Below are 16,699 nucleotides of genomic sequence, written 5' to 3'. Positions count from 1 at the left end.
TGATGTACGCGGACAGCATTCTTTTATGCTTTGACGCCCCAACGGACCAGTGTGAATGCAACTTAAAAATTCTGCATTATATGATCTTTTCCGTGCTCATCCCATTACTTCAGACCTCAAGCTTTACACTAATGTGATTGGAGGCGGATTCCTTCTTCGCCGAATCAAGTGGGGTATAGGATCAACCTTCTCAGTGATATTTAATCAATATGTAATTTACATAAAAAACACTATGGTGAATGCTGCACTGTCATTTTTAATGGATATTATGACACTGTCAAAAGCACAAAACACGTAGAAAAAAAAATGTCGAACCACCACCATCACCGCATCAGTCGATATTGACTTTATTGATGAGATGGCAGTGATGGCTCAACAACACTTTTTAAATAATGAAAAAATAAGGCTAGGTTCATTACTATGCTGCCTCAGAAAATGATTGCTGAGGGAACTGCAGTCAGACAGGCTGATGCTGTTATTGAAACCAGAGAAGGGGAATGAAGAAAGCAAAACTTATTCCTTCATGGAATTGCAGGAACTTGACTTTGCCAAGAGCATCTTTTTCATGTGTATTTTTAGCGGCTGTGATACAACCTCTGCAATTTTCCGAAAAGGCAAGTCATGGATTTCTAAATTATTTATGAAGAACAGCAGCTTGTATTCCATATTCCATGTCTTTTACACCAACACTTCAATACACAAGGAAGTAACAGACACAGGGAACAGATGTTCCTAGCAATGTACAATGCCAAAGAAACAGACCTGGACAAACAGTGCTAGCCTTCCTAAAATCCACCACAAGGATGATGCCAGACCTTTCTTCTTTGCCACCAACTAAAGGCTGTGCACTGCAACACTCATACAGAGTCTGTTTGCAAGTTCAGGAATAACTGGGCAACAAACTGCCACCTACAGATTTGGGGTTAGATGAGAGGATCAGATAGCAATCTTCAACCCTTGCCTACCTTGCATTACACTGCCCCAGTTGCTGTTCTATGACAATATTCTGCAGCTGCAAAAAAGGCTGTTGTACACGCTGTGGATGCTGTAAGGCAGGCATTCATTGCTCTTTAATATGCAGTTATGAGAGCACGTGCACCAGTGGCCCTCCAAGTTGAAGACGAGAATTCAGCATTTGAGGAGAATCTTGAAGATCCACTTGACACCTGTAATGAATTGTTTGACCCAATACATTATATTTACTTACTGGCTACAATTAAATTTATTCATAATGTAATCCAAATCTTCAATATTAATGTACAAGACAATTGTAAACTGTACTTTAGATTTAAAACCAAATAAAGCACAATTTTTGAATTAATGTTACTTTTGTCAGCCTTGTAACTTCTAACAGGTTAGTCCTAGGACAAAATTGCATAGTACCATTTTTGTAGGAAATTTTGTCAGCTTCAATTTTGTACATAATGTATTTTTCTGTAGGAGTGATAGTTTCTGAGATATAAGCAAAAAACTGAAAAAAAGATACCTTTAAAGCCCTCCCCCTCCTCGAGCTCACATCCACCCTTGGGGACTTTTTACACATATTAACCCAAGTCTAAAGGACCATTTCCAAAACTCTATGATATATTTTCCACCGATTTCTCTAATTTGACTGGACTATTAGCCACTTTGTGAAGCTAAGTATTAAAGGTATCGAAACTTACTTCTAGAATGATTCAGTCATATGTGTGCTTCCAGTGTGCCTGTAAGTGAACCTGCAATTCAGTCAAAAGCAAATGAGATTACAAAAAATTTAGACATTCAAGTTTTCAATTGCTCAATTAATTGGCTGCGCTGCTTCTAAAAAAAGACTTAATTTCATCATTAGTGATTTGTGTTGAAGCAAATAAAATTGATGAAAAAATAACAAACAACTCATTATATGCATTTTGGAAGGAACAGACAACTGGTTGTATGCATTAGAAAAGTATGCCTCGAGTCATCTACAATGTGTATCAAATTGGATTTTTACAATCTTTTCCCAAGTCGTACCCTCGGAATGAAAGGTGGTAAGTGCCAATGGTGGAACATGCAGTAAAAGATGTTTAAGTGTTGTGCTTGTGTGTTATACAGACAGCAGTGATAAATACCATCCTTGGGTGGTCATCTGAGAAACCTTGCCGTTTTAAAAACATATTACAGTCAAAAGTCGTTAATTCGGACACCCATAATCCGGAATGATTTATAATCCGGACCTCAAAGCTAAAAACTTTCTGCGCATGCGCCGCGTTGGCACATGCGCACAGGCGTTTTACGCGTGCACGTAAGACCTTGACTACTGCGCATATGCGTGTGCGCAAGTGCAGAATACGTTTTCGCCTGCGTGTTTAATGTATAACGGACGGTGTAAGCTAAAATTATCTAATTATCTATTTCAGTTAATGTTAATTATTGCGTTGTTCCTTAATCTTCGAATTGGATCGCGCTTATTATTTTTTGCAGACTGTAAGAGCAATTTTCTAAAAGTAAGCTTGAACTTTCGATTATGTCAAATAGAATTTCCGATGCTGGAGCTTCCAAAGGATCTACAAAACGAAAGTATGTTTCGATGTCCAACAAACAAAAAGTGGAATTGCTGCAAAAAATGGATAAAGACATGAAGAATGTGACAGAGAGGTTAGTGAAAACGAAAAAATTTCGATTGACAAGTTAGTCGGTATTCTCGGCACAGCAATTAACGGGTCTTGAACAGCGGAGCTTTGTAACTGAACAAGAAATTCTGTCTGTTTATAGAATTAAAGAGAAAGTATTATCACATAAAACGAAGCAACTTAAACAACTTACATTGAAAGAAATGTTTAATAAAGTAAATAAATATTAAGCTTTTTTTTTTTTTTTTTTTTTTTTAATTTTGATACCCTTTAGATCATAATTGTTCTTTATTTCATAAATTACGGTTTCATATTTTTAATTTTAGAATTTCTGCATGCCATCTTACGAAATTTAAACTGATGATCGATAATCCGGAATCGCCGAAGTTCCGATGAGTTCGGATTAACGACTTTTGACTGTAGTACTTTACCTTACAAGAAAGCTTGGATCAATAGCTTGACATTTCATACTTGGCTTCTTTGTTTTAATAGCTGAGTGATGGCTTAGACTAAAGATGTTCTTATAACACTTGGCTGGTATACAGCGCATAATATATGTGACCTGAACTTAATTAATGAAAAGATTCACTTTTGCCTCCAAATGCAAGTCATCTTCTGCCTTTGAATTAAGGCACTATTGCAGTTATGAAGAGATCTTATCAGAAGACTTTTGAGAGCTGTGATTTGCATTGCTGAAAAGGACACAGAAAATGCCAACTTGGAGTGTGCTTGATGCAATAAAAGCTATTATTGTAGCTTTGGATATCTATGTCATCACAACACATATACATTTCTTTAACAAACAAACCAAGTCAAAAGTGGTGTGATTTTCGGATAAGTGTCAAATTAAAGGAGTTGCGTTGATATAGAAATTTTATGTTGGATTGTATGTATAACACTGATGTAACTAGTAGGTTATGAGAAAGCTCTCAGTGATGCAATAATGCTATATTGTCTAAGTACATCAGGAAGTAGCAAAAAAATAAGGTTTTCTTTTTTGAAATTTAAAAATTATTATTTATTGTTATTTTCTAAATGAAGGTATTATAAAGTGGTGATTTTCCAATGAGTATAAAAGTAAGTGCATTAATTGAAAGTGTGTCAGTAGATCTTAATACATAAAGCAAATTTCAAAGCTGTTTGCATAAATATTTTTATCACTTTCATACTGATATTTATTATATTTAACTTTTGCCTCCTCTTTCATTTTTTACCTGAACCACCCACCTCACATGCCTGCTTGGCATGGATAACTTCTGAAACTTTAAAAACTGGTTTAAGCATATAGAAAGAAAGTCTAGGAAAACTCTTGATTCATAGTAGTTGTGGTTCATCTTCAATATTTAGACTGTTGGAGAAATATCCAGATTGAAATTTGCCTAACATTTTATTTAGATTTTGATTTAAATACTGCATATGATAATTATATACAGTTTTAATATGTAAATGGCAGAAAATTATTGAATTGCATTAGGAAGTTTTTCTAAGGAATCTCTTGCTGTGCATGGTGGTTTCGAGAATAATAATAATTATATTTAGAAGTTTGATTGGTACTTTTCCTTTATTTGTCTGCAAATCTGGCAGTTGTATCTTAAACAATTGTGTGTTCTTATTGTCTTAACAAAGAACAATAAGAACAAATAATATGATATGATAAAGCATAACAATTAATAATAAGGCAATGAGAAAAATAAATTTAATTATAAAAAGGGTAGAAGGGGTGTTGCTCATGTCAATTCATGTTTATTTCAGGTGGAAACTGTTTGCCTATTGCCTCTATAATGGAATCAAAATAACCTTTTTGTAATTAAATTAATTTTTCTCATTGTCCTATTATTAATTTTTATGTGTTATTATATCATATTATTTGTTCTTATGATTTTATGATATTGCAGGCAGATAAAGGAAAAGTACGGTTTTATTATGGTAACTTTTCTATTTAGTATTATAAAACTGAAATTTTAAAAGTCTTTTGTATGTATTTGTTTTAATTAATGAATTTTCAGTTATGACTAAATTTTGTTTTATAGGTTTAATCATATAGAGAAAAGCTGCAATTTTACTTCAAGATCTGGTCCATTACGAAGTGAGTATGTTCATTATGCATAAAGTAGTTTTGTCATTGATAAAGGGGGAAAAGGTACGACCTATTTTATAATGTGGAAAAACACATTTGGAGAAACCGAAAATTCTTTTTCTTAAAATTCAGTTATTTTAAAGGTGTGTGTTTCATTCCAAGTCTTCACTGATTGTGTAACATACAGAGACCAATATCATATGTAGAAATGTCTGCAGATGTGGGATTAGGTTCTTTTCATGTTCAAAAATGAATGTAAATTGGTTATTATTCGTAAAATAAATGAACTACAGTCAAAAGTCGTTAATTCGGACACCCATAATACGGAATGATCTATAATCCGGACCTCAAAATTAAAACTTTCTGCGCATGCGCCACGTTGGCACATGCGCACAGGCGTTTTACGCGTGCGCGTAAGACCTTGACTACTGCGCATATGCGTGTGCGCAAGTGCAGAATACGTTTTCGCCTGCGCGTTTAATGTATAACGAACGGTGTAAGCTAAAATTATCTAATTATCTATTTCAGTTAATGTTAATCATTGCATAATCTTCGAATTGGATCCCGCTTATTATTTTTTGCAGACTGTAAGAGCAATTTTATAAAAGTAAACTTGAACTTTCGATTATGTCAAATAGAATTTCCGATGCTGGAACTTCCAAAGGATCTACAAAACGAAAGTATGGTTCGATGTCCAACAAACAAAAAGTGTAATTGCTGCAAAAAATGGATAAAGACATGAAGAATGTGACAGAGAGATTAGTGAAAACGAAAAAATTTCAATTGACAAGTTAGTCGGTATTCTCGGCACAGCAATTAACGGGGCTTGAACAGGGGAACTTTGTAACTGAACAAGAAATTATGTCTGTTTATAGAATTAAAGACTTTTGACTTTTTAAAACGAAGCAACTTAAACAACTTACATTGAAAGAAATGTTTAATAAAGTAAACAAATAAATATTAAGCTTTTTTTTTTTTTTTTGTAAATTTTGATACCCTTTAGATCATAATTGTTCTTTATTTCATAAATTATGGTTTCATATTTTTAATTTTAGAATTTCTGCATGCCATCTTACGAGATTTAAACTGATGATCTATAATCCGGAAAAATCGATAATCCGGAATCGCCGAAGTCCCGACGAGTCCGGATTAACGACTTTTGACTGTATAGTCATTTCTCTGTGACAATTTATAGTTTTGCAAATATGACAGGGTAGGAATATATATGTGCCTTTTTTTCTATATCAGATTTCTTAATGAAAGAGACACTGTGGCTCCCAGTCATAATTATTTTGAAAATTTTGTTTTTCTTTGAATTTTTCGGTGTATGCTCAAAATTTTTAAATGGTTTACTAAACTGAAAAGTTTTGATCAATGCATTCATTTTCATTTAATTCAAAGTTTCATTTATCTTCTGTTAATTATGTTGGTTAAAATTTCAAAATATGTACAGTCTGACATCCAGAATGTCGTGACTTAGGTGATTTCAGATTTCGAAAATGTCTCACAGATTTTAGATCATCATCTTAAGTCTAGTGATAAGACATGAAGAAATTAAATATATTCTCTATGAACATTTCTTTCAAAATGAGTTATTTTGCATTAAAAAAAAAAGGATTTCCTGAATCATCACCATCAAATTAAAATGCTATTCAAAGCCAAAATGCCAATAATCTCTGGATTTAAAACCATATTGTAGATATTTACCATTTTATTAATTGATTGATAATTAATGCTTTATCATCACAGTGAAAGAATTGAGTCGTATAATATTCATTTGACATTTCCTATCATATTCCATTAATCAGGAAAACACACATTAAAACTGTTCTGTTGCAGTTTCTAAACTGTTTATTTGTATGTAATAAAAATATTAGGAATTTATTCTTTAAGTATTATAAATTTAAAATTTTAATATGATGCATAAAAATCTGGTAATGGGGATTTATACTGCATAAGAAGTAGAGAATTGGAAGTTTGATTGATTGTGTTATGAAAGATCATACATAAGCACAGTATTTATCTTTGTTTACTTTTAGACTATATTTAAACAAGTTATTTTTCTGTTCATTTCTAATTGCATTTATTTATAGCTACTTTTGTGGCATCAGAAAATGACATTGATATTTCTCACGAAGAACGAAATAAAGGTGGAAGCAGCTGTTCACCTACAAGGAATGAAAATGTACAGGTAATGTAATTTTATATATTTTAGCCCTGACATAGTATTTCATATTAATATTTTAAAGCTATAAAAATTAATTATATAATAATATAAATTTTTAAATTATTGAATATTGTTTAACATTTCGTTACTAAAAGTATAAATTTATTATGTTCTATATGCTCTGAATTTTTCAATATTTAACTTACATTTAAGACAGTGTATAATTACCATATCTATGAATGGCCTTATTCTTACAGACATTAACAGTGTGCATGCTTGATTTAAAACTGAGAGAGATGTGGAATAAAATAAAATAATCATATAGTGTTCTTGCTGTCAGAGAAAGGCTATGCTTAGCATTTGGATTTAGTGGAAGTTTTTTTAATCCACTCACTAAAATACTCACTTGCAAACAGGGACGGCATCTTAGGGCATGTGATGCATGTGGCTCATTCCTGTAAATTTCAAATTGCAAATTTAACTCAATTAAATAGTAAAATCTGTATTAATTACTTTAAATACACAGCATTGCATTCAATCAGAATTTTAAAACAAAATGAACTGGCTGTTATTGTGTCCTCTCTAATTTTCCCTTTGCATGCTGCATGAATGCATAATTAACAAAATAGTATATTTTTTAAGGACAAAGGGGAAAACCTTTCCCTTTTTTCCCACCAAATGTAAGCATATTCATATTTTCCCTAAATGTATGCAGTACTTTTATTGCATTCAGAATGAGGAAATGCATGTTTGTTGTTTATCACTCAATTTGGTGCAATTATTAGGTTTTAGGCATTATTATTATGCAGAGGCAAGTATTCTGCTTCAGAGTTTTACATTGTATACACTGAGTTTAAAGATGACCTTTTTTTTATTTCTTGGTTTCTTTCAAAGCTCGGTTGCAGCGGTCTCAAACTGGCGGATTACATGTGGCTCCCAAAGTAATTTTATACAGCCTGCAAATACATTTCCTCTAAATTAATTAGCTTTATAATGACAAGAATTTGTAGAAAAAGATTTTAATTGTTTGGAGTCCCGTTTTACATTATTTTCAGCGCCAATGATCACAACTTTGCAGAAAATATAGAAATAGCTAATTATTTGACATTGTGATATAAATCTTATACAACATTTGAAGATCAAGAATACTTTTGCGGTACTCGATGAAAGATATATATTCTCAGTTACCAATTTTTTCAGTAAAAATAATCGCTCTCCCGAGTATATTATGGAGGTAGTAAGATGGAGTAGCTCTAAACAGGTTTCTCCCATATCCTGCTCTGAAGCACTGGCGATCCCTACGTGGTAACCAAAACATTGGGTCATTTACTATTAAGTTCAATGGGTTTTGACACGATCGGATGTAAATATTTTGTAATTACATTGTATATATACACATAAATGTATATATTTTCTTTTTCTACATCACTTCAGAGTCCTAAGTATATGAACAACATATTTTTAAAGAACATTTCATTCTGAACGGAATTAAATGCTATACTTTTCGCAGAACAGTTTTCTCAGAATGGTTTAATTTGAATGAAATATTTTCACAAGTTTTCGTTAATTACATTAGGAAAAAAATTTAAGGTAATTCGATTTTATTGGATTAAGGTACAAAAATTAAGATCAAAGTTTATTGTATTATTATTATTAATATTATGCATTATTTCTTTTCGATTTATAGAGCTTCTTCCTAAAATACTTTCTTAAATATGACATGATTTTTTGGCTTCTGAGGCATCTTTTAAATCGAAAAATATAAGGCAATTTATAATTAATGCTCTATTCGGTTCATTTTAAATTACAGCATTATTAAAAATTAGCAAAATACTTTAAATAGTACTTAACTTTCTCTGAACATTTCTGAAAGGGAATACAAAAAGGATTTTTTTAAAGTACAGTCAAAAGTCGTTAATTCGGACACCCATAATCCGGAATGATCTATAATCCGGACCTCAAAGCTAAAAACTTTCTGCGCATGCGCCGCGTTGGCACATGCGCACAGGCGTTTTACGCGTGCACGTAAGACCTTGACTACTGCGCATATGCGTGTGCGCAAGTGCAGAATACGTTTTCGCCTGCGTGTTTAATGTATAACGGACGGTCTAAGCTAAAATTATCTAATTATCTATTTCAGTTAATGTTAATTATTGCGTTGTTCCTTAATCTTCGAATTGGATCGCGCTTATTATTTTTTGCAGACTGTAAGAGCAATTTTATAAAAGTAAACTTGAACTTTCGATTATGTCAAATAGAATTTCCGATGCTGGAACTTCCAAAGGATCTACAAAACGAAAGTATGTTTCGATGTCCAACAAACAAAAAGTGGAATTGCTGCAAAAAATGGATAAAGACATGAAGAATGTGACAGAGAGGTTAGTGAAAACGAAAAAATTTCAATTGACAAGTTAGTCGGTATTCTCGGCACAGCAATTAACGGGTCTTGAACAGCGGAGCTTTGTAACTGAACAAGAAATTCTGTCTGTTTATAGAATTAAAGAGAAAGTATTATCACATAAAACGAAGCAACTTAAACAACTTACATTGAAAGAAATGTTTAATAAAGTAAATAAATATTAAGCTTTTTTTTTTTTTTTTTTTTTTTTTTAATTTTGATACTCTTTAGATCATAATTGTTCTTTATTTCATAAATTATGGTTTCATATTTTTAATTTTAGAATTTCTGCATGCTATCTTACGAAATTTAAACTGATGATCTATAATCTGGAAAAATCGATAATCTGGAATCGCCGAAGTCCCGATGAGTTCGGATTAACGACTTTTGACTGTATTATTTAAAACTTGTAACTGAGTTATTATAAAATGTAAGGGGAATAATTCTTTTAATTATACCTATCAGATTTTTTTTTACCATTAATTTCAACAATACATATTCCAAAACTCTTTAGTACTTTCTTAAGTGCACATCTCATAGCATTTGCTTTACAATGCCTTTTAACAGATTGCTTTCCAGTACGAACAATTCTTGCTTAAATAGTTTTATAACGTATTTGTCAACAGGATTTCAATTCATGTTTACAATTCAATATTAAGATTATTATATATTTAGATAACAGTTATAATCATTATAAATTAGATACATTTAATAATTAGATTTCTTCACAGTTGTTTATAAATGAATAAATTCTTCATTTCAAATACATTTATAAATAATTTAATGAATATTTATGTATTTTGTTAAAGGCAGATACATGCTTTTTGCAAGCACATGCATAAATATCCATACATATTTCATATTTTGCATTTCCGGCATGTGCAAATCTTTAACTTCTGTGCATTCACTATATTTTATTTAATTAACATGAGCAACAGTAAAGCCTCTCCTCTAAAAAATTTTAAAAGGTACATGTTACTATAATATATGGATATGAAAAAAATTTATTTTATATAAAACATTTTGGCGTTTGGAACATAAAATAAAAGTGTGTGTGTGATTATGGCAAAGCCTCGAGGGCTATCTGCCTAAGAGGAGGGATGCCTTTGTGGAGGACTTTCTAAGGAAAACTGGCTCGTATACACGTTACACATGGAAAAAACCACGAAAACGCCCATGCAGCTAGCCCGTTCGCGGGATTCGAACCTCGGACCACAAACTACCAGTGTTCAGCAACTTTACCGCTCGGCCGCCATAAAATAAAAGTAGCGAATACTCTATCAAAGGTATCAAAAGACGTATACAATTTTAAAGGTACCGTAAGGTATTTTTTATTCTTTAAGCATAATATTTTTGTTAAAATTTATATTTTTGTAGTTCAACAGCTTAGAATTTTATAAAACAAATTCATAATCAAAATCGCTGTTAGTTATCGAAAAATAACCAAGATGTGATTTTTGCATAAATGTCACTAAACTATACAAATTGCTATTATTTATCACACTATGAATGTTTCTTTCATGTGAAAGTGTTCCTTTTTCGATTTGTATGGAACTGTCGTGTGTCGAAATACTATCAGAACACTGTCAAGTGAGCTTCTGAATGTAAACAAAGAACATCCCATCTGGTGACCGAAGCTTCGAAGCAGTTCTTCACCTCTAGTGCCGGTTGGCCACTCCTTCCTTTCTTACCTCCATGGAGTATGTTTACATTTGAATAGTTTTCCCGTAGTTGAAAATTAATAAATCTATGAAAAGAACCTTACTGCCAATGAGTATTTAAAAATTGAGATGAAGATTTTTTCTAAATTACAAACTTTATGACAATCAAAAAGCCATGAGGGGTTGTAGGTGAAAGGTTTAGTAAGAAGAAAGAAGTTGATAATTATTATTATTATTATTATTATTATTATTATTATTATTATTATTATTATTATTATTATTATTATTATTATTTTGCATCATAGAAAAATCTAATAATTAGAAGAGAGAGAATAGGTTGCCATTATTTATTCTCAAGTTTTGTCCCTCTTCAGAAGTTTTCTTTTATTTCTCTTAAGTTTGAATTAAAAGTAAGTTGTATAGTAGTAACTTCAATATATTACAGTTATTTGAATAAATGGTCAATCTGAAAATCTTAATGTTTTGCAATCAATCAGTGTGAATTGCAAACTATAGCCAAGAGAAATTTCTTGCAGGCACCAGCTTTAAGATTTCAGCCAGAAATAAATATAAATTTGATTTTTTTTTTTATATGTACGTTTTGAAAAACGTGTAATAAATTTTTTTTTATTTTGCTAACAGAAAATGTGTTTCTTTCTTTGTTCCCTTTTTCTTTTTTTAATTTTGGCATGTCTACTACTTTCAGATTGTGCATTTGTCCCGCATGCAGTTTAAGACCATTGTGATAATGTAATAAATCTAAATTATTATGTGAAGCATCTTTTTTTTTTTTTTTTTTTAATTGAAAACTGAACAGGCAGAAAATAAAACAGATGGGCTTTTAAAAGACTTAATTCTACCAGTAGTTAAATTTTGATCGTCGTCTAAAAAATAAAAATTATTTAAAGATGATCAAATGTAAAGAGACTCCATATAAAGGTCAAAACACGAGGCATACTCATACTGTACATAATAATAAACTTGTACATAAATCTATAATATGTTTATAAATACCAAAATTACTTATAACATGATTAGTGAAATTTATTGAGTAGCTGATTTTGCTAGTATCAGTAATACGTTATACATGGTTCAAATACACCATTCAAATTTCATCAGCAATTGATGTAATGCATTTGTAGATTAAACTTGAAAATAGTGTGATCTGCATAAATGAAGCAGAACTGAATTATCATGTAAAAACTTACCTGAAAAATTTCCGTTTCAGACCTTAAATCTGAGGAATTAAAAATTTTTATTATATGCATTTAATTATTTTTCATATTGTGTGATGTTTTGCAGCATATTAATATGTAAATACTATATTCAACTTTCAGATATATGTAATTCTAATTTTCATTTATTAATATAATTTTCAAACTCTTTCATGTTCAGCAGAGTGCCCTTTATGGAAATTTAGGATATGCCCCTGCCTACAAACTGGAAGATCTGTGGTTCTATACTAGCCAACTGAAATTACAAAGTTTTCAGTAAATGGCGATACTGCTGTAATTTACAAATGAAAACATACATTGTGGAACATTTCAAATTAGTGATACAAACTTGTTTGAAGCTCTCCCTTTCCTTGCATGCCTCAACTCACCAGGGCTTATTTATATGTCTTAAGATTACAGGGATAAGCCTAGTTAACACTGAGGTAAATGGCTATCTCACTAAACTGGAGAGATATCACCAAGGTGGTGGTGGTTTGGATAACAAATTCAGCAAAAAATTGCCAAAAATAGCCAGAATTGGCGACCATTTAGCAATGTTTTGGTTAGGTACCTTTAGAACTGTAATTGGTATTGTAATTACAGTACCAATTATACAGTTATAAAGAGTACAGTTACATATAGGTATCAAATGTTACATATTACAGTTACATATAGGTATCAAATGACATATTTTGATACCTATATATAACTGTATCCAGCCATCATATGCCTTCCAGTAATTTAAAAATATGGAAGGTTCTAGAGATTTGTCGGTGGCCGAGAGAAAACTATATAAGACCAGAGAGAGCATCAGTTTCTCAGTTTTTTAATTCAGGAGGGACTTCAGAGTATTGCAAGCTTTGCTTTTTTAGATGTACTTTGCATTATACTGTATTAAACATTCTTAGTAGTTTAAATGGTAATCACTAATTGAGATCTATACTTAAAAAAGTTATATGAGTTCTTTTGTTGAATGTTCCAGAACTGTAAAGTATTTCTTATGGAAAAATAAATTTTATCAAGCTATCCTCAGTTCTTTGTGCATTCAATACATTACGAACCCATACACACACACAACAATATGCTTGTTCTGCAAATAGTTAAGACCCATAAACATGCCTTATAATGCATCAGGCTGAATTACATTACAGCTGCAATTTAAAAAATACCATTCTGTACACCAAGCAAGGATTATAGTTATTTCACTTACAGAAAAGACATGACATATTTAGTACCAGTACTTGACTTTTGCTTTACTTGGCTGTGAATCAAAGGGTCCACATTTGATCTAACTAGCAAAACTGTGGTGATTCCATTTCTCATCAATAGATGGTGTTACCAATGCAACCTATTTTCGGAAATTTGAAGAATTAAAATTAAAGAAATGTAAAGAATTTAAAGTTTTACAGAGAAAATAATTGCAAATCATTTATTATATATGAACATAGACAGTTTTTTATTTGAACTAGATATTAATTAAAAAAACAATCAATAAACCTCCTTATACACAGGCTTTTATTTCTTTTGTTGGAATGAAAATTTTGTGGCAATCACTTTGAATTACTCATTTTGTGGCAGTAGCTAAGAAGATGCATAAAGCAATTGTACCCTTTAATGATTTTGCAGCAAAATACTTTATTCCTGCAGAAATTTCACAGCAATTCCTTCTAGGGCAGGCAAATCTTGTGAGCTCATATTTTGAAATTGAATTTAAGACCCCCTAAAAAAATCAAGATTTCTCTGTAAGAACATTAAATTTGGAATACAATGAGAACACATATGAATTTGGCAACATTAGCTATTAAAACTGAAAAAAGTCATGCACATGCTTTGGTTGCCAAAAGAATTGTGCATGTAGTTGCCAAAGTTTAGTGCATTTTGAAAAATTGGGAGTTTTTACTAAGGTAGTTGCAATAATACATAAGTATGTTTTATTCATGTCATTTATTCAATAATATCTGCAATAAGACATAGAGAAACTGTAACATACATGTCTTAAAGCATGTATTTAAAGTTTTTGTATATCTTTTATTATTATTATTTAACTTCTGCAGTTTAAACTTCTGTTTATTTCTAAGCTTGTATAAAAAGAATGGATACTTTTTAATGTGATAAAGTATAATAATAATAGTAACCATTGTTTGGCATTGAAATTCTTCAAAATCGCAGTTGTATCTTTTCCTATTGCTTAAGAATCATATCTATCAATATTCTGTGGTTTACTATCAGAAGGCTTCCCCAAAGCCAAGAATTAGGAAAGTGCCAAGTGGTGGATAAAATTGAAAAATGTGAAGTAGTTGTTTTCATTGATGTGGGATAATTTAAAACAATGTGTAATACTGCAAATATCTGAAATTTTATAAGAATTATTGTTTTAATAGTTGTATCATTATAGATAAGAGTTTGTAACACTTTATGTTAGTACTCAGTATTGTACTTTATAAATAAGTTTTGACTTGTTCTTTTTACAGCTGGCACATTCAGAAAATGAAAATGATCCTTTACATCAGAGAAATGCTAAGCCATACAAAGATAAAAGCTCCAAAAGGAAATCTAGTCTAAATAGAATAGATTTTATTAATTTTTCTCCATCTTCTGGAGGTTGGTTTTGTTTATCTTTTGTGCTTGTTAAATCATTAAAGGTATAGTTCAGATTTTTTTTTATTAAGGTGAAATTCTTATAAACTTAGTGATCTTTTTTTAGTAGTGTGCACATGTTTTGTAAATAAATAAAAAATAATGGTACTTTTTTAATCAAACAATAGTATTGTTTTATAAAATAATTTGATTAAATGCAAATAATCTCATAAGTCAGTTCATAGTAAAATTTATCAAACTTTTCTCAAAATTTTATTGTGATAGATATATTCTACCACAGAAAAATAGGATATTAGATTTTGGAAACAACTTTCTGAGAATTTTATTTCCAAGGAACTAGAGTAATCTTTCATAACAGAATACTGAATATGTTAAGAATCCAATAAGAATGTTAAATCTGTTTCCTGAATTATCTCTGAATGAATGATACAGCTTATTTTATCCAGTCATAAGAATTATTTGTAACTTTTCTATATGTTAGAATTCAATAAAATTGCTGTTTATTTTATTTATTATTATTATTGCTTTAGCTAGTTGCCTGTCAGTTTATTTACTGCTAGAATTTTATTAAATAGTTTTTGCTTTCTATTCCATTACCAGCTAGTTAGAAGGAAATATAACTGTTATGAAGGGGAATGTGTTCTGCATTATTTGGCATCCTGTCGGTGAGAATGTCAGAACTATGGTGTTTTACATTAAAACTGGAAATTTAGGGTCATTTTTTTCGCCCATCTTGCCTTGAAACCACGATAACAATGGCTGTGGCAAATGCTTATATCTCATGTTTCTTTCCTAATGTATTTCCATGTAGCATGTTTTGCTTCATGAAAAGGACATGAAGGAAAACATGTTGAAATACAGTCTCAAATGAGTTGGGAAAATAAATTCTGTGCGATGATGGCAATGTGCATTATGGTCACAAGTGGAAAAGAGAAAAGCTTTGAAGTGCTCATGCATACTCTTTCACTAATGGATTTATTTTATATCTATTTTTAATATGATCTTTAAATTGCCATTAAGTAATTAATTAAAGGAGAATTGTTTTGAATTCTGTTGCATGTAATTGCAGTGGTTTCTACATCAAGAAATTTTTTTTTTTTTAAATGAGAAGTTTTTAAAAGTAACTCTTTAACCGTTTTGAAAACAATTTAGTAAATAAAAATATATTATTATTATTATTATTTTTTTTTTTTTTGCTATCACAGCAGTTGCAGATCAGTTCACCGACTTGCACTATAGCAATTTGAATTGTTTTTAATCCCTCTTAGGCCAGATAATTAAAGTTCTGTTGTAACTTATTTCTCTGAAATTCAATCTCCTGTGTTTTAATGCTTCATATTTTCACTTTTGATTTTGTTCAAATTTTTATATTTTCGATTTTGATTGCAATTTGCCAAACTAATGTGTGATTATTTCTGAAACTTTATATATGAATAGCATAATAAGTTGTTTCCTGCTGTCAGTATTTTGAAAGCCATAATATCAATTTTTATTTAAATTGTAATGATATAATAATTACTTAAAAGTAATTAGGATGTGATACCTTTTTATTCCAGGAAATGCGTATTACCAGCAAGAAAATATTCAAAATAAAAGAAGTTCGTCTGATGAACAGAGTGAGACAAAGTCACTTCGGCCAAATGCAGAGTTCCTATCTAGTGCAAGTAAAAGAAAACATAATTCTTCATGTACAGCAGCAAAAGCAATGGAGAGGAAAGTCAATGAGGTAAATTTTTTTATGCAAATACATAAATGTCAATTTTGCAGTAGAATTTGAGAATTTTATGTTTTCCTATATTCTATGTTTATGTTTCTATGTGATCTTTTCTCTGTGTGCTTTTTTTAGGTTTTAAGGAAATGTTGGAAATTATTTTTTGACAACTGTTTTAAGCATAACTTGTTTTAAAATATAAGCATGACTCTTTTCTCCATATGTATTTAAATATTTATCAAATTAGTGAAATACAGGGTGATTATAATTAAAGTTGCAATT

The 16,699-nt window shown here is 30.7% G+C and overlaps 1 protein-coding gene across 2 annotated transcripts in view; it reads left to right on the top strand.

The window, feature by feature from the left end:
• The window catches only part of LOC118193336 (uncharacterized), a 309,458-nt gene that overhangs the window by 280,234 nt on the left and 12,525 nt on the right, over positions 1 to 16,699 (top strand). For both annotated transcript variants that reach the window (XM_085810940.1, XM_035364411.2), the window contains exons 5-8: positions 4,622 to 4,677; positions 6,762 to 6,859; positions 14,580 to 14,709; positions 16,263 to 16,432. In XM_085810940.1, coding sequence (XP_085667066.1) covers positions 4,622 to 4,677; positions 6,762 to 6,859; positions 14,580 to 14,709; positions 16,263 to 16,432 — 454 coding nt within the window. The remainder of the gene's footprint in view (positions 1 to 4,621; positions 4,678 to 6,761; positions 6,860 to 14,579; positions 14,710 to 16,262; positions 16,433 to 16,699) is intronic.

This window comes from Stegodyphus dumicola, chromosome 2, assembly GCF_044657685.1.
Source record: "Stegodyphus dumicola isolate Sdum_Otavi_A_Nest chromosome 2, ASM4465768v1".
Classification (NCBI taxonomy): domain Eukaryota; kingdom Metazoa; phylum Arthropoda; class Arachnida; order Araneae; family Eresidae; genus Stegodyphus; species Stegodyphus dumicola.
The sequence above is the reverse complement of the archived record's forward strand: the minus strand, read 5'-3'. Positions and strand labels throughout refer to the sequence as shown.